The sequence below is a fragment of the Bubalus bubalis genome, chromosome 8 (assembly GCF_019923935.1).
Source record: "Bubalus bubalis isolate 160015118507 breed Murrah chromosome 8, NDDB_SH_1, whole genome shotgun sequence".
Lineage (NCBI taxonomy): Eukaryota > Metazoa > Chordata > Mammalia > Artiodactyla > Bovidae > Bubalus > Bubalus bubalis.
In genome coordinates, this window is record NC_059164.1 from 102379420 (window position 1) to 102404087 (window position 24668).

General features: G+C 37.1%; 1 protein-coding gene across 5 annotated transcripts in view; it reads left to right on the forward strand.

Annotated features, from left to right (window-relative positions):
• The window catches only part of LOC102403983 (putative RNA-binding protein Luc7-like 2), a 56512-nt gene that overhangs the window by 10439 nt on the left and 21405 nt on the right, over positions 1-24668 (forward strand). For 3 of the 5 annotated variants that reach the window (XM_025291616.3, XM_025291623.3, XM_044946941.2), the window contains exons 2-3: positions 4269-4363; positions 22570-22668. In XM_025291616.3, coding sequence (XP_025147401.1) covers positions 4269-4363; positions 22570-22668 — 194 coding nt within the window. Of the gene's footprint in view, positions 1-2627; positions 2699-4268; positions 4364-12864; positions 12934-22569; positions 22669-24668 lie in introns of those variants that run through there. The other 2 variants (XM_025291615.3, XM_044946942.2) reach the window with 2 other exon arrangements.

Below are 24668 nucleotides of genomic sequence, written 5' to 3' on the forward strand. Positions count from 1 at the left end.
GGAGAGGGTGGTTGGCACTCGAAGGGAGGGGGTGGATATTGGGGAAATAGCATGCACCATGTAAAATGATGTTAAATATCATATAGGCTAAAATTGTAAGTGTTGCTACTGCAGTTTAAATACAAGTCTGTTTCAGAAGAGGCAGGACCATACAGTGGCAGTGGTGGGATTTACAGTGGGCCTAGCTTTTTCTCCCTACATATTGAAGGGGATTTTGAGAATAGCAGTTTTTGAGTAGTTTGGACAGAAGTCGCCTTTTTAGAGTGACCTGTCCATATTCCCTGAGTGAAGGTGCTTTGGTAGCACCTCAGGTTCCGTTAATGTTACTGAGGAACGTTGTTTAAGAGGAACAACGTGCATTCTAGTTTTTATTGTACACCTGTGACTCAGGTGTTCCTAAATATAGGTTAGGATTCATGAAGCCCTTGAGGGGGTTGAAGAACAGAGAGAGGTTACTCTGAAGTTAGTTGTTTGGTAGAAAAAATAGAAATTTTGGGGCTTCCTTTCAAGTGAAGAATACTTTTCCTTTCAAAGTTCTAAATCAAGGTTTTAATCTCAATCCTTACCATTATAGTTATCTACAAAGCCTAATTAATTAGTATTGTGGAGGTTATAGAGAAGAGAGTCTGCCATGTTTTTATGGGTAGGGCATTTTGTTGTAAATTGTGTGACTTGATCTAATCTTTGCCTCATTATTTTTAAGCTTTTTCTTTGTTTACACATTTAAAATCTGGGGGAAGAAATTAAAGAAACCAGATTTTACCCTAAAAATATTCTTGCCTCAACTTTGCTATTCCCCTACATGAAACCACTTGCCAAATCCAGATAAGATAGATTTACGTACTGCTTCCCAAACCTTCCTGCCTTCCTAAGCTTTGTCAAAGATGGTATGCCAATTTGGAATGCTCTTCTTTCCCCATTCCTTTGGTCTAAGTCCTATTTTTCCTTCAAATAATGGCTTCTATGTATTGCACAAAGGCTCCTCTAACCTCTTCAGTCCTTGTGGTCATTCTAGTCTTAGAATTCCTGAAGTACTACTATTTAATAGTATTCCATCCATTTTAGACATTCATTTGGCACTTGGATCATGTCCCCTTTTGTTGTTACTGTATTTAAATACCCTCTCTTCTCTAGGAAAGTGATGGGCTCCTTGAGGGTAGAGAGCTTGTCTTAATTAAATGCCTCTTTGTAATCCCATTGGCTGGCACAGAGGATATCTTCAGGAGTCGGCTTGATTCTTTGATTTGGATCCAGTATTAGTGTAACGGGACAATTGTTTAATTTAGGTTATTTTTATAGTGAATACATACCCAGAAACCCCAGAGATAAAGTACATTTGAAGTACATTTGATTAATAAAATAATTTCTTGTATTGTAAGGAGATTTGGTTCATATTTGTTCCTTATTAATTACAGCCCCTCTCCCCACCTTTGTTTTTCAGTGGGTGCTGTTTTACCTAGTTTCTTTTGAAAAACATGGTTTGGGCCAGATATATTGACAGAAATCAAAATTACTAGTATTTTTATTTTAAAATTCTTTGATTAGTCAGATGATACTTTCATGGTATAAGCCCAAATATACTTATTAAATACTACATGGTAATATAGCCAAATTATTTTAAAATGTTAACCTTAAGGTCTCTTAAGTAAAATTTTAAAAATACCAATAGACAGATACTCAGTTGCTAATCCTTTTCATTTCTGTATCTCAGATTATTAGGAATTTTATTATTTCCTTGTTTATAAAGATTTCTTTACTGTGCAGGCTGATGTTTGATAACTGTGTTTATTGTGTTTGCTGCAGTTATCAAATAGAGCAGACGTTTATATGCAGTGAAGAATTAATTAAAAATACTTTTTGATGTTTATAGAAACGGATGCTTTTTTTAGTATCCCCACACTCATTGGGGATAATTTTGTTTAATTCATATTTAAAACTGTTTACATTTTATCTGATGGCAGTATCTTCAAGGCACATATGTTAATATTAGATTTATGTTGTGATTTCTTACAAAATGCTTAACTAGTAAAACTTCTAAAATCTTAATTTTACTCTGAAGCCTGGCTTATAGTATTCTTGAGTTTGACAAAGCACTGGAACGATACTGCTGTTGCATTACTGAAAAGCTTAGATAATTGTGGCAGGGGACTTGTAGGATATATGATTTTTTCCTCTTCAAAATTTTTTTTTTTAATTTCTTACCTTAAAGGTAAAATATTTTTTCTTACATGTGAGGAAGCAAAAAACCTCTAATAATGGCATTGTCATTCTGATGTGAGCTCATCAGAGTACCGTTCTGACATGAGCTTAGGGCCCTGATCAGTCTTAATGAAATACACTTTATAAAAATTTTTTTTCCTAAAACCCCAGTTGGCCCAGGGACCACTTTACAGAGCTCCAGCCTTGGACTTTTACCTATGATCAGTCCTATTCTTCTCCAGGGTTTATACTTGTTAAGACAATATTAAAACACAGAAAACACCCCCCCACCCCAATTTTGTTCACTTTTGTTTTCATATACAAGAATCTTAACAGTGAACATGTACTTCTAGATGCTGTATTGAAATTGCTGGCAGAGTCTATTCTATACAAACTGAACAATCTGGCCCCTTGTTTTATTTGTAAAGGTTCAATGTATCTATGCCTGACTACTTCAATCTGCAAGGGAGTGTCAGAAAGGCCCCGCATTCGCCGAGCCGTGAGTTATCACTAACTTTTCAGATGTGTTAATAAATGTGGAACAAAAAGCAGTTGTGTTTAAAAGGAAAAAAGGACCATCAAAATAACCTCTATTATAGTAGCAGGCGTGAACACTAAATGAATTACTCCAAATTGTGGTGTCAAAAATAACATTAACTAGAGACTAGCCTTTAGAAAACCTATTGTTGAACTGCTCTGAAGCTGTTGTTTTAGCTATAAGTTACTGTTCTTAAAGTTTTATAAACCATGATTGCAAATTAATATGTTCTTTAAGTCTTTTTAACCAAGTTAAAACAATCTGAACAAAATCTTACCCTGCCTAAAAATGATAGTATTTAATTGACTTTGAGTTAAGCTCTTTAAAATAATACCATGTGAAAGGGGTAAAGTTTTAACCTTTTTTGTTACTCACATGTGAAAAACAAACAATTGAATCTCTTCCTTGAAAGTTTTAGTACAGTGTTATTTACAGTCTGTTTTGGTACCAACAGTTCTTGCTTCAGTAATTCACCAGTAGGTTTTCATTCATCAATGACTATGTCAATTTAAGGCTAAAAATAAAACACTTTCATTTCTTAGGGCTTAATCAGTCTCCTTAGAGGAAACCATCCTTAAGAATTCCCCCCTCCCAAAGAGATTTGAAGCCAAAAAAAAAAATCTAACTAACATCTATTTTTTTTGTTGTTATTAGAGATAGTTACCTTTCTTTTTCTTAGATTCTTTCAAGTTTTGAGTAGACAGGCATATTTGACTAGCAGGTCGGAAGCTTCTGTTGCCTAGGAGGTGTATTGTGTTAAGTGAAGACAGAATAAATTTAAATGGACCCAGTTTGGCCATTTATAGCACAGACTACCTAAAACTTGGAGATATGGGACCTTTGGAGCCATTAAGTTAAATGTTTCATTTAGGCAGTGTGCCTTTGTTTGACTGGTGTGTAAGTCCTTCTTCCAGGTTTGTACACTCTTAAACACGTCATTCTACCCTCTCTAACTCCTCCCAGCAGCAAAAGGGAGACACTTCAGCTGGAACAAAATAGTGGAAGAAATGGCGTCTGGGGTTCAGTGGGGATTCGCAGTGTGTATGCAATGTTTGCAAGATTACTTTTTATGTTTTTCAATTAATGTAAATAATTACAGAATGAATCAGTGCTTAGTGTCAATGTAGGGAACATCGTATACCAATAGAAATTCTCCTAGTGGGTATGCTGCAAGTCATTTAACCTCTTGGGTCCTCAGTTTTCTCATCTACAGTATGAAGGAGTTGGACTCAATAATCTTTAAGGTCCATTCCTGCTCTAAATCCTGTGCTTTTCTGAAGTACTCTATTTAACAGAATGCATTGCTTTCTCACTTTGACTGTTTGAATTACATGTGCAGTACATGTACTGCAACTGCATGTTGTCTAAAATAGTTTTTCTGTAGGATATTATATGAACTAACCCTTCTTGAGGTGATTTATAAATGTGTGTGTATAGCCACACATAAAAAGCTAGTGTTAGTAGGGCTCTCAGAAAATACGTATTTTCTAAATGTCTAACCTTGAATGTCATTAACTTTCCTCTATTACAGGAGATACTACTCGTCAGCGAATCAAATTCAGTGATGACAGAGTGTGCAAGAGTCACCTTCTCAACTGTTGCCCCCATGATGTCCTGTCTGGAACTGTATGTGTTTATTAAATCTATTATTTTATTGTTGGTATACTACAAAAACAAACTACTTGATAAAGTCTTAGTTTTGTGTCAAATTACTATGCAGTGATTTTTTTTTTTAAAAACACTTGTTAGCAGAGCAATTTACATCTGTTATATTCAGGTTGATTATTTAGGTCTGCAATAATGGGATTCCTCAGAAATTATTGCTATTTTACTTTATAATATTTTCCATTCCTTGGAGCATTTATTTGGAACAAAGAGACAGTTATAATACATCAGTTACATTTTTAGTTTAGAAATAATGTAAATGATTTTTTAAATTATTTGCCTCAATGTTGAGCATAGTAGACTTTTATCCAAAACAGTTTACATTTTCATTAAGATTTCTGCACATTTGTAGACATTATTGTGAAGCAATATATTGGTAATTACTTAAATTCACAGTAAAGTTTGTGAGTAGTGTTGTTGGCTAAAACTCACTTACATTGCTTACTCCTGATAATACGTAAAGCTCACTTAATTTATATTCTACATCTAGTGATGTTAGTTTATCTTAAAGTATTATAATTTTTAATTTGATGGATAAATCACATGATCATGGACCTGTAGAACAAAGGATTTTGTTACCTGGGTTTTGGATTTGATTGAAATGATACTTTCAAGAGCTCCTGGTCACCCGGATAGCAGAGGAGGGCTGGTAGGGCTAAATATTCAGCTGATTTTGTCATTTTTTTAAAATGAAAGGATTTCATACTTCATTTGAAGAAGCAGTGAGGTCCCTTAATTAAAAATGTCTTAAGTGAATGGTTTCTTCTGCCATAGGACGTGGGGTGTTCGTTCCCTGACGAGGGATGAGACCCACGTTCCCTGTAGTGGAAGTGTGGAGTCTTGACGAGTAGTGTCTTTTTGATAGGAGTAAAACACCCCAAATGTATAGGTATCCAGGCATTTTTGATTTAAAAAAACACCTGTCTTTTGGGGGCTTCCTTGATAGCTCAGTTGGTAAAGAATCCACCTGCGGTTCAAGAGACCCAGTTTGATTCCTGGGTCAGGAAGATCTGCTGGAGAAGGGAAAGGCTACCCACTCCAGTATTTGGTCTTCCCTGTAGCTCAAATGGTAAAGAATCTGCCTGCAATGCTGGAGACCCGGGTTCTATCCCTGAGTCAGGAAGGTCCTCTGAAGGGAATGGCAGTCCTCTCCAGTATTCTTGCCTGGAGAATCCCATGGACAGAGGAGCCTGGCGGGCTACAGTCCATGGGGACCCAAAGAGGCAGACATGACTGAGTGACTAACACTACTACACTTGTCTTTTTCCAATAGGAAAGACCATTGAAACTATGTTATATAAGTTAATAGAAGTGCTAACATTTAAAAAAATACATAAATACTTAAATTTATTTTTTAAGTATCAATATATTACAAGACAAGCATACCGGTTTCTCAGTGCTTGAATTAGGACTGTGACAGATATCTCTGTTAGACCCTCATATCTACTCTTTAGAATTTGCATAATTAAAATATTCTGCTCTGCTGTAATATTGAAATCTATATTATCTGTAGTTATCTGTGGTATTATTTGATTCTTCACATTTACTGTTTAACACTTAATGATACTTAATGGATAAATTATCACTTCAAATGAATTTTGAGAACAAGATTAGTTGATAAGTGGCAGAATTTCAATTTTTGGTACTTTAAAACCAGCAATAGCAAGACTTTGACATATTATTACATTCTTCAGTTATGGCATTTAATAATAATTTTAAAAATCTGACATCACAGTTGTGCTTTTACATTTTATAATTATATAATTCAGTTACACTCATTTATTTCTCTGTTGGGTAAAACAATTTGTTGAGTATATGTTCCATAATTAGCCTTAATGATAGTAAAGTGATTTATTAAAAATTATTCAGTTCTGTTGATTTAAAGTAAAACTGGGACCAAAGCCAAATTTTCTGAGCTCTAGTTTTATTCACTCTAGTTTTATTTACTCTGTAGGTAATACTTAATCCTTCATCATGTTGGTCTTAGACTTTCATTGTAAAATTCTTGCTGGTGGATTTGTAAGAAGCACATTTTTTCAAATTTCAGTGTCTCTGTAGTATGCGTCTTAAAATTGATGATAGAAAAATACTGTTTTAATTTGTAACATTTTTCTTACATTGAGGCTTAAAATTGGTGTTTTGGGTCACATGAAAAATAGCGAATGACCTTTGAAAGGCACTTGTTAGAGAAATTCTATATGAGACCTATCTTCTTTATGTCAGCTTAATAGGCAAGTCATTTATGTAAGGATGGAGTTAAGTCCTTATGAGCCTCTGAAGCAAAATTTTCAGGGCTGGCTCTAGAATTTTGTAAGAGTCCAAGGTTGTCTAGAGTGATGAACTTGAGAACCTGAAACCACCCATGAGTGACTGTCTCATGATGCTTACTGTAATACTAAAAAGGGCTGTTTATAGCAGTTTTTGGAGAAGGCGATGACCCCACTCCAGTACTCTTGCCTGGAAAACCCCATGGACGGAGGAGCCTGGTGGGCTGCAGTCCATGGGGTCGCTAGAGTCGGACACAGCTGAGCAACTTCACTTTCACTTTTCACTTTCCTGCATTGGAGAAGGAAATGGCAACCCACTCCAGTGTTCTTGCCTGGAGAATCCCAGGGACGGGGGAGCCTGGTGGGCTGCCGTCTATGGGGTCACACAGAGTCGGACACGACTGAAGTGACTTAGCAGTAGCATAGCAGTTTATCCTGTGTGCGTGTGGTTTTTACCTACAGAGCTCTGACTTCTTGAGCAACCAATCTCTGTAGGGCTAATGCTTTTCTGGCACAGAATCTAATAGTTCACACCTCTGTATGTTGAAGATATTTTTTTGACCTGTTAGATCAAAGATGAAAAGAACCAAATTGTAATTATTGATTTTATAGTGCTTTTTGTCTTTTTTATAACTAAAAGTTGCCCTTTAGTTTTCCAGACCTTGTTCCTCAGATCTGTCACTTCCAAAAGAATATGACTCATCAGTGTTCTAGATAATTTAGCAGAAGATACCCCAGAAATATATTCTCTGGCTTTTCTTTATTATTATTGTAAAAAGGTTGAACTTTATACTGACTACTTGGAGAGAAAGGGTGTAGTTTCTGAAAACATACTCATAACTGACAAATTGGAATATTTTTGAAATTCACTTTGATGAAAATGGCCCTGTAGCATTGTACCTTTCTTCAGTCTGGTACTTTGGTATAACCTTTTTTTTTTTTTTTGGAGTATAGTTGATTTACAAAGTTGTATTTCAGGTATACAGCAGACAGATTCAGTGTTTTACACACACACACACACATACACACATACATAGATACATACAAATATAGTTGTTTGTTTAGTCACTTAAGTCCATGTGACCCATGTACTGTAGCCCGCCAGGCTCCTCTGTCCATGGGATTTCCTAGGCAAGGATACCGGAGTGGATTGCCATTTCCTTCTAATTCAAAAGCTTGGATTATTTTCCTATTCATCTAGAACTTTTTGTTTGTCTCACTCTTTTCATCCTTTGGTCCATTTAGTTGTCTCCTTATATTTAGCATGCATAAAGTAGACAACACCCCCTTTCAGATTTAGGCAAAACAAAAAGCCTAAAAGTTGTCATCTCCCCCTGCTCCCTCCCTCCACCAAAATAAACCACATTATTTCTGGTTCATATATTCCCTAAGGAAAGATAAGGATATTGAAGTGCTTAAAAAAATCTTTGCATCTGGTTCTTAGGAACCTGGGGAAAAGGTATGTAATAGTAATAATTTACAGAAGGCGTTAAATCGGAAGCAGGCAGCATCAGAGATTGAAATTAAGATCTGCAGGGATGGGGATGTATACTCATAATACATTTATCCTAAATTCAAAAATGGCCACTACTAATTTTCTTACAGACTTCATCATAGCATAATTTTAGTGTTGACAGGCCATCATGTCTTCTAGCTTAAGGCCATCATTTTATATAGATAGAAAAATTAAGATTCAGGGAAATTGTGTTTGTCAGATGTCTCACCAATAATCATGGTATATTATGCCATATGGGAATCTTAGAGTTATCTTAATCCAAATACTTCTTGAATGTTTTATGTTGTAAAGAGCTGATCTTGAGAAATACTTCAGTTCAGTTGCTCAGTCGTGTCTGACTCTTTGCAACCCCATGGACTGCAGCACGCCAGGATTCCCTGTCCATCACCAACTCCCAGAACTTGCTCAGACTCATGTCAATGATGCCATCCAAACATCTCATCCTCTGTCGTCCCCTTCTCTTCCTGCCTTCAATCTTTCCCAACATCAGGGTCTTTTTCAGTGAGTCAGTTCTTTGCATTGGGTGGCCAGGTATTGGAGCTTCAGCATCAGTCCTTCCAATGAATATTTGGACTGATTAACTTTAGGATTGACTGGTTTGATTTCCTTGCAGTCCAGGGGACTCTCAAGAGGCTTCTCCAACACCACAGTTCAAAAGTATCCCTTCTTCAGGGCTCGGCTTTCTTTATGGTCCAACTCCCACGTCCATACATGACTACTGGAAAAACCATAGCTTTGATTAGACAGACCTTTGACAGCAAAGTCATGTCTCTGCCTTTTAATATGTTGTCTAGGTTGGTCATAACTTTTCTTCCAAGAAGCAAGCGTCTTTTAATTTCATGGCTGCAGTCACCATCTGCAGTGATTTTGGAGCCCAAGGAAATAAAGTCTGTCACTATTTCCATTGTTTGCCCATCTATTTGCCATGAAGTGATGGGACCAGATGCCATGATCTTTGTTTTCTGAATGTTGAGTTTTAAGCCAACTTTTTCACTCTCTTTTACTTTCATCAAGAGGCTCTTCAGTTCCTCTTTGCTTTCTGCCATAAGGGTGGTGTCATCTGCATATCTGAGGTTATTGATATTTCTCCTGGCAACTTTTATTCCAGCTTGTGCTTCATCCAGCCCGGCAGTTTACATAATGTACTCTGCATATAAGTTAGATAAGCAGGGTGCCTGTACAGCCTTGACGTACTCCTGTCCCAATTTGCAACCAGTTCTATTCTTCCATGTCTGGTTCTGACTGTTGCTTCTTGACCTGCATACAGATTTCTCAGGAGGCAGGTAAGGTGGTCTGGTATTCCCATCTCTTGAAGAATTTGCCACAGTTTGTCATGGTCCACATAGTCAAAGCCTTTGGTGTAGTCAATAAGGCAGAAATAGATGTTCTTCTGGAACTCTCTTGCCTTTTCTATGATCCAGTGGATGTTGGCAATTTGATATCTGGTTCCTCTGCCTTTTCTAAATCCAGCTTGAACATCTGGAAGTTCTCACGTACTGTTGAAGCCTGGCTTGGAGAATTTTGAGCGTTACTTTGCTAGCATGTGAGATGAGTGCAATTGTGCAATAGTTTGAACATTCTTTGACAGTGTCTTTCTTTGGGATTGGAATGAAAACTGACCTTTTCCAGTCTTGTGGCCCCTGCTGCGTCTTCCAAATTTGCTGGCATATTGAGTGCAGCACTTTAACAGCATCATGTCTTAGGACTTGAAATAGCTCAGCTGGAATTCCATCACCTCCACCAGCTTTGTTCATAGTGATGCTTCCTAAGGCCCACTTGTCTTTGGACTCCAGGAGAAATACTTAGGGACAGGGATAAGGTAAAATTTTATCTGCCTCTTTGAAGTGATTGGGTGGGAGTATTGGTTGTCAAAATTCCTGAGTCGATTTTATGGTGTCCCCAGTAGGTTCTGGGTTTTACCCAAAATGAAATTTTTATTAATCAGAACTCCTTTACTGCTTCTCTCTTGAGACCTGGTTAAAGTCAGTTCCTTGAATACCTACAAACCTGAACTTTACAACTGCTGAAGTGTCTTTGATAGTATAAATTTAAAGGAGCCATGCAAGTTTAGAGAAGCATTGATAAGAAATAAACCTGCACAAAATTTTCTCAGCCACTAAGTAGAATGTAAATTTCATAGTGAGAGCAGACCCGTTTCGTTCAGTGCTGTATCTAGCATCTAGAATGGTGTCCTTCCCTTGTGTTAACATGAATAATCAATCACCCAGAAGTAGGACATGGAACAAGTGTTGTTCAGAGCAAGCTTTAAGTTTCAAAAATTAATTATTGTGGGAAAAAGTGTGACCTTCTAATGGATAAGGAGTGTATCTTGATTTTGGATTACTTACCAAAACAGGACAACAGTGGTTTCACATGCATATATGAAAAAGTCTGTAGATAATTTAAACTCATAACCTTTTCTCTGGAAAGGCTTTGTTTTGAGACACTTAAACATTTTTAAGCAAGTGTTTGTTTATTTTTAATATAAATTTATTTATTTTAATTGGAGGCTAATTACTTTACAATACTATATTGGTTTTGCCATACATCAACATGAATCCACCACAGGTGTACATGTGTTCCCCATCTTGAACCCCCCTCCCACCTACCTCCCCGTACCATCCCTCTGGTAAGCAAGTGTTTTTAACATTAGGTTCCCTAGTGATCTAGTGGTTAGGATTTAGCATTCTCACTGCCATGGCCTGGATTCAGTCCCTGGTCAAGGAACTGAGATGTCCCTTAAGCTGTTGTGGCATGGCTAAAATAAAAAAAGAAAAGAAGGAAAGCAAAATAAAACACACGCCTAGATAACTAGCTTGAAATTTTTTCCCCCTAATTTCTATGACCCCCAGCTTCTAGAGCTTCCCAATCTGTGAAACTGCCAGATAACCCAGGTTTTTAGCACAATTGGCTTTTGAGGTGTTCTTACATTATCAAACTTGCTGTTTGTATTTTAGTCTCTGTTTCTTACAAAAATTCCTTTAACAAGCAGTTCTAGAGAATGCCTTACACTAAAAATACATTTGATGCCTAGGAAATCAGAGGCACATTAAGAGCTTCCCAGTGAATAATTTGATCTTTACTGCCACACTTCATGGAGAAGGCAATGGCGCCCCACTCCAGTACTCTTGCCTGGAAAATCCTATGGACGGAGGAGCCTGGTAGGCTGCAGTCCATGGGGTCGCTAGAGTCGGACACGACTGAGCGACTTCACTTTCACTTTTCACTTTTCATGCATTTGAGAAGGAGATGGAAACCCACTCCAGTGTTCTTGCCTGGAGAATCCCAGGGACAGGGGAGCCTGGTGGGCTGCCGTCTATGGGGTCGCACAGAGTCGGACACGACTGAAGTGACTTAGCAGCTTAGCAGCAGCCACACTTCAAACACCTAGTCCTTTTTATGGCTGACTAATAATATTGCATTGTATGTATGTAGCACAACTTCTTTATCCATTCATCTGCTGATGAACATCTAGGTTGCTTCCAAGTCCTAGGTATTGTAAATAGTGCAGCTCTGAACGTTGGGGTACATGTTCTTTTTCAGTTGTGGTTTTCTCAGGGTATGTGCCCAGTAGTAGGATTGCTGGATCATATGATAGTTTTATTCATAACTTGTTAAGGAAACTGCATACTATTCTCCATAGCGGCTGTATCAGTTTACATTCAGGAAGTTCAACCCTTTACATTCAGGGAGTTCAGCCCTATACAATGTGACAGGGATAGGAATGGGGAATGGCCGGGGAGGCTCAGGAAGGAGGGGGAGGGGTCATAAGTGTACTTGTGTCTGATTCACACTGTTGTATGACAGAAGCCAACACAATATTGTAAAGCAGTTATCCTACGATTAAAAAAAAGAAAAACCCAGTCCTGGGGACTTCCCTGGCAGTCCCAGTGGTAAGGAGTTTGCCTTCAAATGCAGGCGGTGTCGGTTCAGTCTCTTGAGCCCAAAAAACGAAAACATGAAACAGAAGCAATGTTGTAACATATTCAAAAAAGATTTAAAATGGTCCACATTTAAAAAAAGAAACAAATTTGAAACCAAGTCCTGAATATAATTTGGAGTATTATTGACTTGGTATATGAATACCCTGAACTGTTCAGCTTCAGGTGGTTCTGTCCTTTGGAAATAACCCTTTTCTATTGTTCTGAATAATCTTGCAGTCATTCATTTCATGTTCTTAAAATAAGTTAATATACTTTAGGCTTGTGGAACTAATCTTTTAAAAGGAGACCCTGAGACCATCTCTGGGTCTTGTTCTACTTTAGTGTCTCTAGTTAAGATCAGTCAGCATATTTGTCCATGACACTTGGATTAATAGTTAAATGCAAAAGTACATATATGTAAATATACGTGCATCTATTGTGCTGATGTCCAGTCTTTGTAGATCAAATACAAATTAATTTTACTTTTCATTTTTATTCTGTGCTGTTGAATCAGTTTGAGGGAAAAAATCTTTTGAAACTTAAATTTCAGCTATGTAAAAGTAGAGTTGTATACTGAGCTTCATCTACCCATATACCAGCTTCATAAGTATTTTACACACAACTACCTTATGTCATTTATAATTACTTAATGTCCTCTTCATCCTTTTGTTTGTTTTTTGAGGTAAATCTTAACATTTTGGACCTGTCATTTAGGATAACTCTTGAAACACTATAAAGTAGCAAAGACCAGTAACTTCCAAGCAAAGAAGAATGAGGTCTGGAAGTCATTGTTCAAGCAGATTGTTTTTAATACCCTGGTACTTGGTCAGTATATTTCACATTGGTTTTTCTTTTGGGGTGGGGCAGGGTGTTTTGTGGGATCTTAGTTCCCCAGGGATTGAACCTGGACCCTCCACAGTTAGAGTGTGGATCCTAACCACTGAGCTGCCAGCTAGTTCCCACACGTTTGTTTTTCTGTACGATGGCTCTCAATAAATGTTTATTATTTAAAAACTAGGAATCATCACTCAGTAATCTCTTGAACATTTTAGGTCTTTTTTTAGACGTAGGAATAGTTTTAAAAATTGCATTTTAACAAATCTGAATTAGTGTGTTCTCTGAGGCTATTCATTGAGAAAGGTGGGATGGAGTTATAAATGGATTGTTTGGAAGAATCAGACTGTGAACACAAAGCAAACATAGTAATAAATGAAAACTTGAAACATATTTTTATTGTACAGGTAATTAACCGCAGGCATCAAGCAAAATCATGAAATGTCTTATCACTGAAAATGTTTTTTTTAATGTGATGCATTCTACCTTGATGTGCTGGTGGCAAGGTCAAATGACTTAGTATAATCCTTCCTTATTTAAGGGTAGTTACAAAGGAAACTTTTAAAAACATTTGGTGTTTTACTCTGATTTATATTGACTAAAACATCATGACTATATATTACCCTATAGCCTTTTTCTTGGTCTGTAAAGGCAAAAAATATAAGCATATATGTTGATGTGTTTGTATAATGCAATTTGTAAAATATCTAACTTTAGGTAGATTTTTGTGTGTTCCTAGCCCTTTTGTATTTATTATTACAGTGTTTGGAACAATGAAGTTAAGCAGAGGAAGAAATAGAAAAGGGCGAGCAAGAGTATCAGATTAATGAGGGCTAGATGGAAAATGTAAAGAAAATTCACAGTAAAAATTAACAGAAAATTCTCCTTCAAGAAATTAATTTTTTTTTTTAAATCTCTGGGAGTGTTGCTGATTGCTGAGATCAGCATTCATTCATTAATTCACTTAACGAATACATATTGAGGACCTGCTCGGTGTCATATGAAATAATGCTGGTGATTTCAGGAATGTTGCAAGCCCTGTGACAAAAATGCATGGTTAGATCTGGGATGGTGGGCAAGGGGCTGCTCTGACAGGACGACTGGAGAAAACATTTTGATGAGATGACATTTGAAGAGTTCTAAATGTGGGGAAAAGAAGCCAGTTATTCCTGAGAGGAAATAAATTTGGCATATATCGCCTCCACTCAAAAACTTTTGGTCGTTCCCTATTATGTATTTATATATGGTCAAAAATCTGAAAGTCTTCAGTTGGATCTGTCTCTTCCTTGAATAAATAAATCAGTTTGGTCCTCTGTTTGGACCAGACTGATTTTTTCATTGTTGTCTCACTGCTGTCCTTGCCCAGCATGTTCATTATTGCCTATCTGCCTTTCTATAACCCTTTCTCCACAAATTTAAATCCTGCCTAGGATACTACATGTGATTGCTCTGAACCCCAGGGGAGCACCTACCCTCCATATTACCGAGTGGTCACTTGTTGTATCTTGTTTATATATATCCTTTCTCTCCTTGATTAGATGGTCTTTGTGAGGCAAGGCCTTCTGTTTTAATTTTATCCCGTTATGTTTGCATATCTAAGATTAGAAATGGATAAGATATTTCCTACTGTATTCATGAAAAAACATTCATTAAGAAATCGTAAACAAAGAGCTTTATTTTTCTTTATCCACTCAGGAAAAAGTGAACTTGGAGGAAGAACATTCAAGTGAGAATGGGCAGTTAACAAGTGGGGAAGTGGTGGAAAAGCAGGAGCTACTTGGTGCGTTCACAGTGGGCCCCATTCCTCTTCATTCGCCACTCATGTTTAGTTTGTTAGTTTTGAGTGCCAGCATTGGAATTAGGATGTTAAAACATCCTAATTAAAACATCCTTCTTAAAACAATCGTGGCATAACTGAAACTCGTATCCAGGTTTTGTCATTTCAAGACTTTTTCCGAAGTTTTTTCAGCTTTCTCTTGTTCTTAAGCTGGGTCTTAAGGTGGGCACTGAACATGGATGGAAGAGCAAGATTTTATCATTGTGAGGAGGAGGAGGAAGAAAGTGAAGATGTAAAATGTGAAGATGTGAACGTCAGAGTATAGATGATTTGTGTTTTGGAAAATAGCATTGGCATTGGAACCATGCACGGAATGGTTCAGATGCTAGACTAAGGGTTTGTATTTGCTGTGCTCTCTCCCCTGCCATCATGGTTTTGTTTTACTTTTTCTTCAGTTGGTATGTATTCCTTTTAGTACTTTACCAATATTGCTGTCCATTCTTATATTTCTTGCTGTCTGACAAGGATGTTCGTCCACCTAATAGTGTGGTGTTAATGCTTCTGAAACAGGTTTTATCATGTCATATTCCTGTCCAAGTAGTCCAGCATTCTTCTCTGCCACAGAGAAAGTTCTGCATGTGTTGATTCACATTCAGAATCTTCCACAGTGTAGTCAGTCTGTAAGTAAATCATGCTGCAGTCCTGAACTTCTGGAGAAAAGAGAAGTTCTGAGAGATTAAGTGAATTTCTCACAGTTAAATGGATAATGAGATATGGGATAATGAGAAAATGGGATATTTTCTGAGTTCAGACCAGGTCAGTGCCTGGTCTGTCATATTTTATTTATTACTTTGGCAATATAGTCTTCAAGTAGAAGAGGAAAAGCATAAAACATAGAAGTTTCCCCTTGTTTATCATACCCCTCTTCCCAGAACTAAACCCTGTTAACAATTTAATGTACATCTTCCACTCTCCTGTACATTTGCGAGTATGTGTGATGTGTGTGTTTTAACAAATAGCATCTTTGAATTTTTCTCACTTCTCTTGGAGAAGTTTCCATATCAGTGGTCTGTATTTTTTAAATGCAGATATAATATTTTACAATATAGCCATTCCCTAAGTTACTTATCCAATGACTCTTAATTGTTCTTGTTTTTGGTGTGCAGTATGGCAGTGAAATGCTTGTATATACATCTTTATTTACATTTAATTCAACCATTATCCAAAAATCCAAACAAAATATTCAACCTCACAGCAGTGTCTCTTTAAAAATGGCTAACTTGTGGGTTATGCAAACCTGATCTGTGTTGGACTTTGAAAAGAACAGTTAAAAAGCACTTAACAGAATCAGCTTTGTTAAATAGTAAAACATAAAATGTTGGGAGGTTGTAAGAGAATTCTGTTACCAAGATCAGGTATAGTTATTTGATCAAGACTTCATTGGAAAAAGTGGATTTAGGATGGAAAGGGCAAAATGCAGAACTGAATTTATCCATTTTCCCAATAATCTAAGAATTTAAATGTGCATTAATTAAAACACCAAGAACAAGTTTGTGGAAAGAATTTATGAAGTAAATTACTTGTTAAATTTAAAAATTTTAAACTCTTCCTGTGGCTTTCATCGTAAATAGTTATTTTAAGTTAAAATAAATGACCAAACATTTTATTTTGTTCAGTTTGAAGCTCAACTATTTCAAAAGAGAAGCAGTAGCAACAGAAAATGTCCGTGCACTTAGTGTTCAAAGCACTGTTACACCATCAGTGATGGAGTCAGGTCCATGCTTAGTCATGGTGTGGTTCTACCATGCTTGGCTCTGGTGGCTTTTTAATTACATTACTAGGGTCATGAAGAGCATTACTATACTTTCCCTTCACTCAATTTTACAGTGGCAGGTAATTGTTGAGTTTATTTTGGCTTCTTAAATACTCATGTGCACAATATGACGCCAGTGTAAGTGCTTAGTAATGATGTTACAGACTGAAGAAAAAACATGGCTAGTATCCAGAATTGAAAATCTGCCTTGCTACACATACTGACCTGATAGGTCCCTGAAGAAATAAGCACTGAGGCTATTGGGCTGGGGGGTTGGGGGGGAATTTTCATTATAACTAGGCTCTTTGAGCTCCTACGGCTTTGGCCCCCAAATCTACTTTGGTGAGCTAGACAAGACTAAAGCTGAAGATGCTTTTAGCCCACCATAGTGAAAAGCCCAAGTAGGTCTTCCTCCAGGAGGAGAGGAGTGCATAGGGAAAAACAGAAGAGTAGCTCAAAACAGTTAAGAAGAAAGGGAGCCTCCAAAAGGACAAAATCCAAGGAGAGGCTAAGAAGACCTTCCCTTTCCAGAGCTCAGACCAATTTTGCTCTAGTCCAATTTTGCATCTTGACCACCCTTGCTTAAGGATAGGACCCTCTGTGCCAAATGTTCTTCTCTGCCCAGTTTTGTTCATTCAATAAAGGTTAAATATTTTAAGCATTTTGATGTACAGACCCAGGTATGTAGTGGATAAAGTAGAAAAAAGTCTTTATCCTTGTGGAGCTCACATTTTCCCTTCCATGAGTCCCCTACAAGGCACTCTCCTTTCACTACAGCTCTACTCCTTTCACCCAGATTCCAACTTTGCTATAGTGACATAATTGGATCTTTTTTTAGTGTTCATTTTGTTCTTGATCCACATAGTTGCTTTTGTTTTGATTGGTTGTGTGGTGTGAATTTAAAGTTAGAGGCGGGCAGGGGGCGGGGGGAGCCTGGAATTCCTGCCAAAGGATAGTATGGGTGGACAACAGATGTTTAGGTTAAGCGCAGTGAGGCAATTAACATGTTTTTGAAAACAGATTGGAAATACAGTTATGCACAAGATAAAAATAAGGGAGATTGCTGAAGTAAAGGCATTAGACAGCTGCTTTGAATATCTGCTGTACAGAGCTTTTTTAGATGTTATGGGGAATGATAAAAATACTAAAAGATAAGTTAGTACTGAAATAATTGGAATTAGCATAATAAAGCAGAAGAGGTGTTAGAGCAGAAATCTCTAACCAGATTTCCTAATGAGCGCCCTGAAGAAGGCAGTCTGTGTGCTTCAGTTCCGTCGTCTTTGGAATGGGGATAAAACTAGATCAACTAGTGAGTCACAACACTGTGCATTAAAAACTTCTGGGGGACTTTTACAATTCAGTTTTTGGAGGTTAGGGCTTGGGCCTATTTTCAGAAGCTTCCACTGATAATATTTAAATCCAAGTTCAGATTCAGAACTGCTCCCAAGATCAAAGGCATTTCCAACTCTGACATCTTAACATTTGATGAAGTAAGCGTAGCATGAACAACTATGGCTGTGGAAATATATGTAAATAGGATTGTTGGGATGAGTAATATTAAGATATTATTAAATCAACAGGCTAGTGTAACAGAGGGTAAGAACATTCTTTTGCCATTAACTTCTTTCATTCCTCTTATTTTCCTGCAATTTTTTAAAAGGGTATTAAGTGTTTTTCTAGTTGTGTTTTTTTTTTAATAAGCATTGCCTAATAAACAGCTTTGAATTTCCAGACATCTGTAGAAAGTTTCAGTTGCTGTTTCTTCTCACTGGAAATCTCCTTAGTTTGTTAATCCATGGACTAATGATTGAGAGTAAGCATTGGAGTCTGGAAAAATCTCAGCATCCTCAGCATCACAGTGACACTTTAGTAGTCCCCAACCTTTGGATCGGAGAAGGCAATGGCACCCCACTCCAGTACTCTTGCTTGGAAAATCCCATGGACGGAGAAGCCTGGTGGGCTGCAGTCCATGGGATCACGAAGAGTCGGAAGCGACTGAGCAACTTCACTTTCACTTTTCACTCTCATGCATTGGAGAAGGAGATGGCAACCCACTCCAGTGTTTTTGCCTGGAGAATCCCAGGGACAGTGGAGCCTGGTGGGCTGCCGTCTGTGGGGTTGCACAGAGTCGGACACGACTGAAGCGACTTAGAAGCAGCAGTAGCAGCAACCTTTGGATACCAGGGACTGGTTTCATGGAAGATAATTTTCCATAGACTGAATGTGAAGGACTGGTTTCAGAGTGATTCTTGTAAGGAGCAACCTAGATCCCTTGCATGTGCAGTTCACAGGCCGGTTCCCACTCCTGTGAGAATCTGATGCCACCTCTGATCTGACAGGAGGTGAAGCTCAGGTGGTAATGCAAGCAATGGGGAGCAGCTTTAAGTAAATACAGAAGAATCTTGGCTCACTCACCCACTGCTCACTTCCTGATGTGCGGCCTGGTTCTTAACAGGCCGTGGACTGGTTCCAGCCTGGGGGTTGGGTTCCAGCCTGCTTTAAACCATTAGTGTGATGACTTTTATAATGGTGGTGAATAGTCCTTATTATTTCCCAAAGGATAACTTTGAGGACATTGTCTATTTATATTTTCCCATTCATTCCTTTACATAATTAAGAACCAAGGTAATACAGTTTTGAGAACCTTTTTTTTTTTTTTTTTTTTCCAAAGATAGTCATAAAATCTCAGAGTTGGAAGAAAGACTAACAGTTACCTGATGTTCGAATTCTTTATTGAGTACCCCAAAGAAGTAGTTGTCTAAACAGTATTTGAATCTCTGTTACCTGGAAACTCAAGTAACTGCCAAGAAAGCTTGTCCATCTTTTGAATAGCATTAGATTAGAATGTATTATGTTAAGAGGACCAAAGTGTCTCTGGAGTCCCTTGGGGCCATAAAACAATCTTTGTCTGATTCCATCTTAAAAAGTTCTTCAGTTGACTTTTCACATCTTAATTCTCCAGTTTAGTTACATCTGTTCTCTGGCTATTTTGTAAAGCTTTGTTTTGAGACACTAATTTATTCATATCACTTTTGAAATGTGTTAGCACGCAGAATGTGTGTTTTGGAAGAGAGGGACTTGCTTTTAAACCAGCTTTCAGTAAGAGTATTCTCACTTGCTCATATTATATCCTATAAATTACTATTGTATCACTTAAATTGATCTCAGTCATGCCACCCTGTAACCCTTACTCTTGACTGGCAAGTTTTTCAGTTTGTCTGATTTTTTGCTTATATTTAGTTATTTATAAATTTCATTTTTTGGTGTAACTGTGAAAGTGAAAATATTAGTCATTTAGTCGTTTCCGACTCTTTGTGACCCCATGGATTGTGTGTAGCCCACCAGGCTCCTCTTTGTCCATGAAATTCTCCAGGCAAGAATACTGGAGTGGATTGCTGTTTCCTTTTCCAGGGGATTTTCCTGACCCCAGGGGTCGAACCTGGGTCTTCTGCATTTCAGGCAGAGATTCTTTACTAACTGAGCCACCAGGAAAGTCCTTTAGAACTTTGTACTTATTTCTTCATATTAAATTTAATCTGGTATATCAGTATTTTTGGATCTTAATCCAGTAAATTCACTATCCTTTTTCACTTGGGATATTGCACAGAATTGTTAATCATATCCTTCTATATGTCCAGGTGGTTGCAAAAATGTTAAATAGGCGGAGTCATTTTAAGTAATATATACAGAGGTAAGACCCAGACCTGTGTGCTATAGATACGTTAGTCCTGTTCCTTGCTTCTAGAAACTTCCCTCTTGAGTTAACTTGTATATATTTTCTTAAAGATCTGCTTTCTAAATCTGTAAAACTGAAAGACTCTCTTCTTAGCTTTCCCTAAGGTTAGTCTGCTTCTCTCACTTTTCTAGATCCAGTTGGAATGTAGCCTCATCAGAAAGGGCTTCTCTGACAACCTTATCCCAAGTAGCTTCCCCTAGTAATAGGAGTGTTACTGTTTTGCTAGATCACTTAACATTGTTCAGAGATACAAATATGGTTTATTATTAACTTCTCTTCTAGAATGTCAGCTCCGTGAGGTCAGAGACCAATATCTTTGTCATTTAGTGCTATGTCCCTTGCACCTAACATAGTGCTTGGCACAAGTTGGGGACTCAGTTGAAGGAATAATTTTACTGCTGCAATGTTTTTTTGTAGTTTTACTTTATATATAGTTTTTGTAATATATACAAAAGGAACGTTTAGCTTTTTGAATTACTGTATTCCCTTTTACCACCCTTATAGAGATTCTGTCACATTCCAGTGATGGGATATCATAACTCCAATTGGAAAATCTGCTTTGCTCTGATCACCTTTCAGTTCAGTTCAGTAGCTCAGTCCTGTCCGACTCTTTGCGACCCCATGAATTGCAGCATGCCAGGCTTCCCTGTCCATCACCAACTCCCGGAGTTCACCCAAACTCATGTGCATCGAGTCGGTGATGCCATCCAGCCGTCTCATCCTCTGTTGTCCCCTTCTCCTCCTGCCCCCAATCCCTCCCAGCATCAGAGTCTTTTCCAGCGAGTCAACTCTTCGCATGAGGTGGCCAAAGTACTGGAGTTTCAGCCTCAGCATCAGTCCTTCCAATGAACACCCAGGACTGATCTCCTTTAGGATGGACTGGTTGGATCTCCTTGTAGTCCAAGGGACTCTCAAGAGTCTTCTCCAACACCATAGTTCAAAAGCACCAATTCTTCGGCTCTCAGTTTTCTTCACAGTCCAACTCGCACATCCGTACATGACCACTGGAAAAACCATAGCCTTGACTAGACGGACCTTTGTTGGCAGAGTAATGTTTCTGCTTTTGAATATGCTATCTAGGTTGTTCATAACTTTCCTTCCAAGGAGTAAGCGTCTTTTAATTTCATGGCTGCAATCACCATCTACAGTGATTTTGGAGCCCCCAAAAATAAAGTCTGCCACTGTTTCCCCATCTATTTGCCACGAGGTGATGGGACCAGATGCCATGATCACCTTTAATCACATCTAATTATCTTTACAGCAAGCCCATTTTTCCATTGAGCCACCAGGAAAGCCCAAGCAAGCCCATTTTTTTTTTTTACACAATATGCTTCTAAAAGAATTTCATGAAAGATCTTATCAGTTGTCCAGATACATGTAAAAATGAACAGATTTTTAGAAATGTTTGTCTTCTAACTGGGTGAAAAAGTAAAACCGTTAGCCCCCAGTCCTGTTGACTGGGGACTCTGACTCCGTGGACTCTAGCCCTCCAGGCTCCTCTGTTCATGGGGTTTTCTAGGCAAGAATACTGGAGTGGATAGCCATTCTCTTCTAAGGGATCTTCCCAATCCAGGGATTGAACCTGGGTCTCCCGTATTGCAGGCACGTTCTTTACCGTCTGAGCCACCAGGAAAGGTAAATAATGTCGAATTGGAATTCCCATAGAAGGTTCCTACTAGATTCCTTATTGAAATAAATACTTAATTGGTATAAATAAATATACCAAGTAGGTATTTATTTTCCTGACATATGCTAATCATAGTGGGGCTAGATACTTACTCTTTGTCAAATTGTTATGGGTTTTAATAAAGTACCTCTAGTTCACCTGGAGTCTTGTCTGGAATCCATATCAAGATTACCAGTCTGTTGTTTGAGGACTCCATCTTTATTTGAAAGTTAGAATGTTATTCATAGAATATTGAGTATAATTCAGCAGTTTGGCTTACACGTTCTGCTAGTTTGATTTTAAATTTATCTTTTTTTGTCTTAAACAACCAACTGAAATATGTCTTGAGATAGAAGTGAGAAGCTTTTTTCAGTTTCTGACAGGCTTTTCCTTTTCTATTTGTTCTTAAGTACAAAAGTAATCATGGTTCCCATCTGTTGGTAGATAGAATTCATGTGGGTTTTTTTCTGGCACCTAGTTTTATAGTTGTCTATGAAAGTTTGCATGATTCGAAAAATCCATAAAGAAGCATCTGTATGACTCAATAATTATTCTGAAGAGAACTGTGATTGTTAATGAATTTTTGAAAAAAGTGTTTTCTGTTTTAATAATATGTGTCTTTTTTCCTCCTCCAGAGAATGGATCTTGGAGAATGTCTGAAAGTCCATGACCTGGCTTTAAGAGCAGATTATGAAATCGCATCCAAAGAACAAGATTTTTTCTTTGAACTTGATGTATGTGATTTTGTTTTAACAAGTTGGATTACCTTTTGCAGTAAAATATTTTGAATATAGATTGATATTTCTTAATGGAAAAGCCTCTTAGCAAAATCATCTTTTTTTTGTGGTTAACATGAAGGATGGTTTAAGGAAGTCCACAAAGAGTCAGACACACAGCTGAGTGACTGACACACACAACACACACATGAAGGGCAATACTAAATTAGTAGGATTATGTACTTTCCTAACTAACAGTAATTTTGAAAAATATGAGATGAAACTGCATATTTTAAGAAAGTGTGTGAAAGTTGTGTAATTCATATATTGATTTGAAAATTAAGGATGTTCTTCCCAATTAGGTATTTGTGATTAAGAAAATACCATTTTAAATGTAAACAACTAATTTCTAGTGTATATAAAACCCTTTAATAATTAACTGAATTTTTATATTCATACTTGTTTTTGTATCTATAAGTATACATGTAAAGAGAGGGAAGATATTTAGGACGGTGTTTTTTGTTTGTTTTTTTTTTTTAATGTGCGTAAGAGAAGAAATAATAGAGGAAATAGAAGATGCTATGTAGGTATCTAAAAGGCTCAAACTTGTTATACAAACATGAGAGTAGTTGTGACTTTTTTTTAGGTAGAGGACATACTAATCAGCATTATATAAAACATACTGATGACCATAAACCTTATGGTATATTTTATCAGTGAGGTAACAGATGGTTTATTTGGTTTGGGAGAAAAGTAGTAAATAGCCACCTCCCCTCCCCTGCCCCCCATTTACTTCTTTGAACTTCCAAGAATTTCTGCTAATGGAAATGAAGTCATCTATGTAAACATAATTTTAATATGGGGCTGGAGCAGTTGGGGAAATGCCTTTAAGTGAATTTGTTATGATTTAACATACACTGGGCATAAAATACTGCAGAAATTCACCAACATCTAGATGTAAGGGTGTGGGGTTTTCAATCTTATACTCCCACAAGTATGTTTGAAACTATTTCCCATATGCTATATAGTGTGTTGGTCACGATTTCCTTGCAGCTTTAATAAATGAAATGGACTATAAGTATAATTTTAATTTGCATTTCTTATTATAAGTAAGTTTGAAAATTTTTCATGTATTTAAGATCTATTTATATATCCTTTTCAGTGAACTTTCAGTGTACATCATTTTGTGTGTATGTGTGGGGGGTGCTATTTACTAATTTCAGATACTAGTGTGTGTGTGGGTTTTTGTTTTTTTTTTTTAATTTTTGCCATGTGGCATATGGGATCTCTTAGCTCCCCAACCAGGGATCAAACTCAAACCCTTCGTAGTGGAAGCAGGGAGTCTTAGCCATCAGACTACCAGGAAAGTCCTGGATGTTAGTATTTTTCTACTTGATTTGTACTAAATAGCACCTTACATATAATGAAAATGAGTCCCTTATCTCAGATAATATGTTGTGGGTTTTTTTCTATTTCTTTTTTGGGAGTTGTGAGTTTTGCAAAATATTTGTGTAGTTGTGTAGTTTATTAATTGTTAAAAATCTGTTAAATTAAGTCAGAAGGCCTTCCCTGTCCTGCTGTGATAAGAATTCTGTTTCATGATTTCTTCTGGTATTTTTATGGCTTTGTTTTATGTATTTGAATCTGTGAATTAAATTTATTCTGTTACAAGGAATTGAGGTATAGGTCTCACCTTCTACATAGCTGCTTAGTTGACCCAACACTATTGATTAGTTCCATCTTTTTTTAAAAATAAAATTTAAGTTAATTAGAGTTCAATATTTCTTTTTCATCACAGATAAAAGGTTTTAAATTTTCATGAAATTCATGGGTTAAATAACCATTTTTAGAATTTTATGTGTGTCTAATAAATTTATATTTTTAAACATTGGAGTTTTGAATTAGCTATATTTCTGTACGGTAAGATATGAAAGTCTAAATTGGTTGGGAATACATCTTTAAAGCTTAGTTTTATATGAACTGTAATTTATTTATAGACATACTAACATATGCCTGAT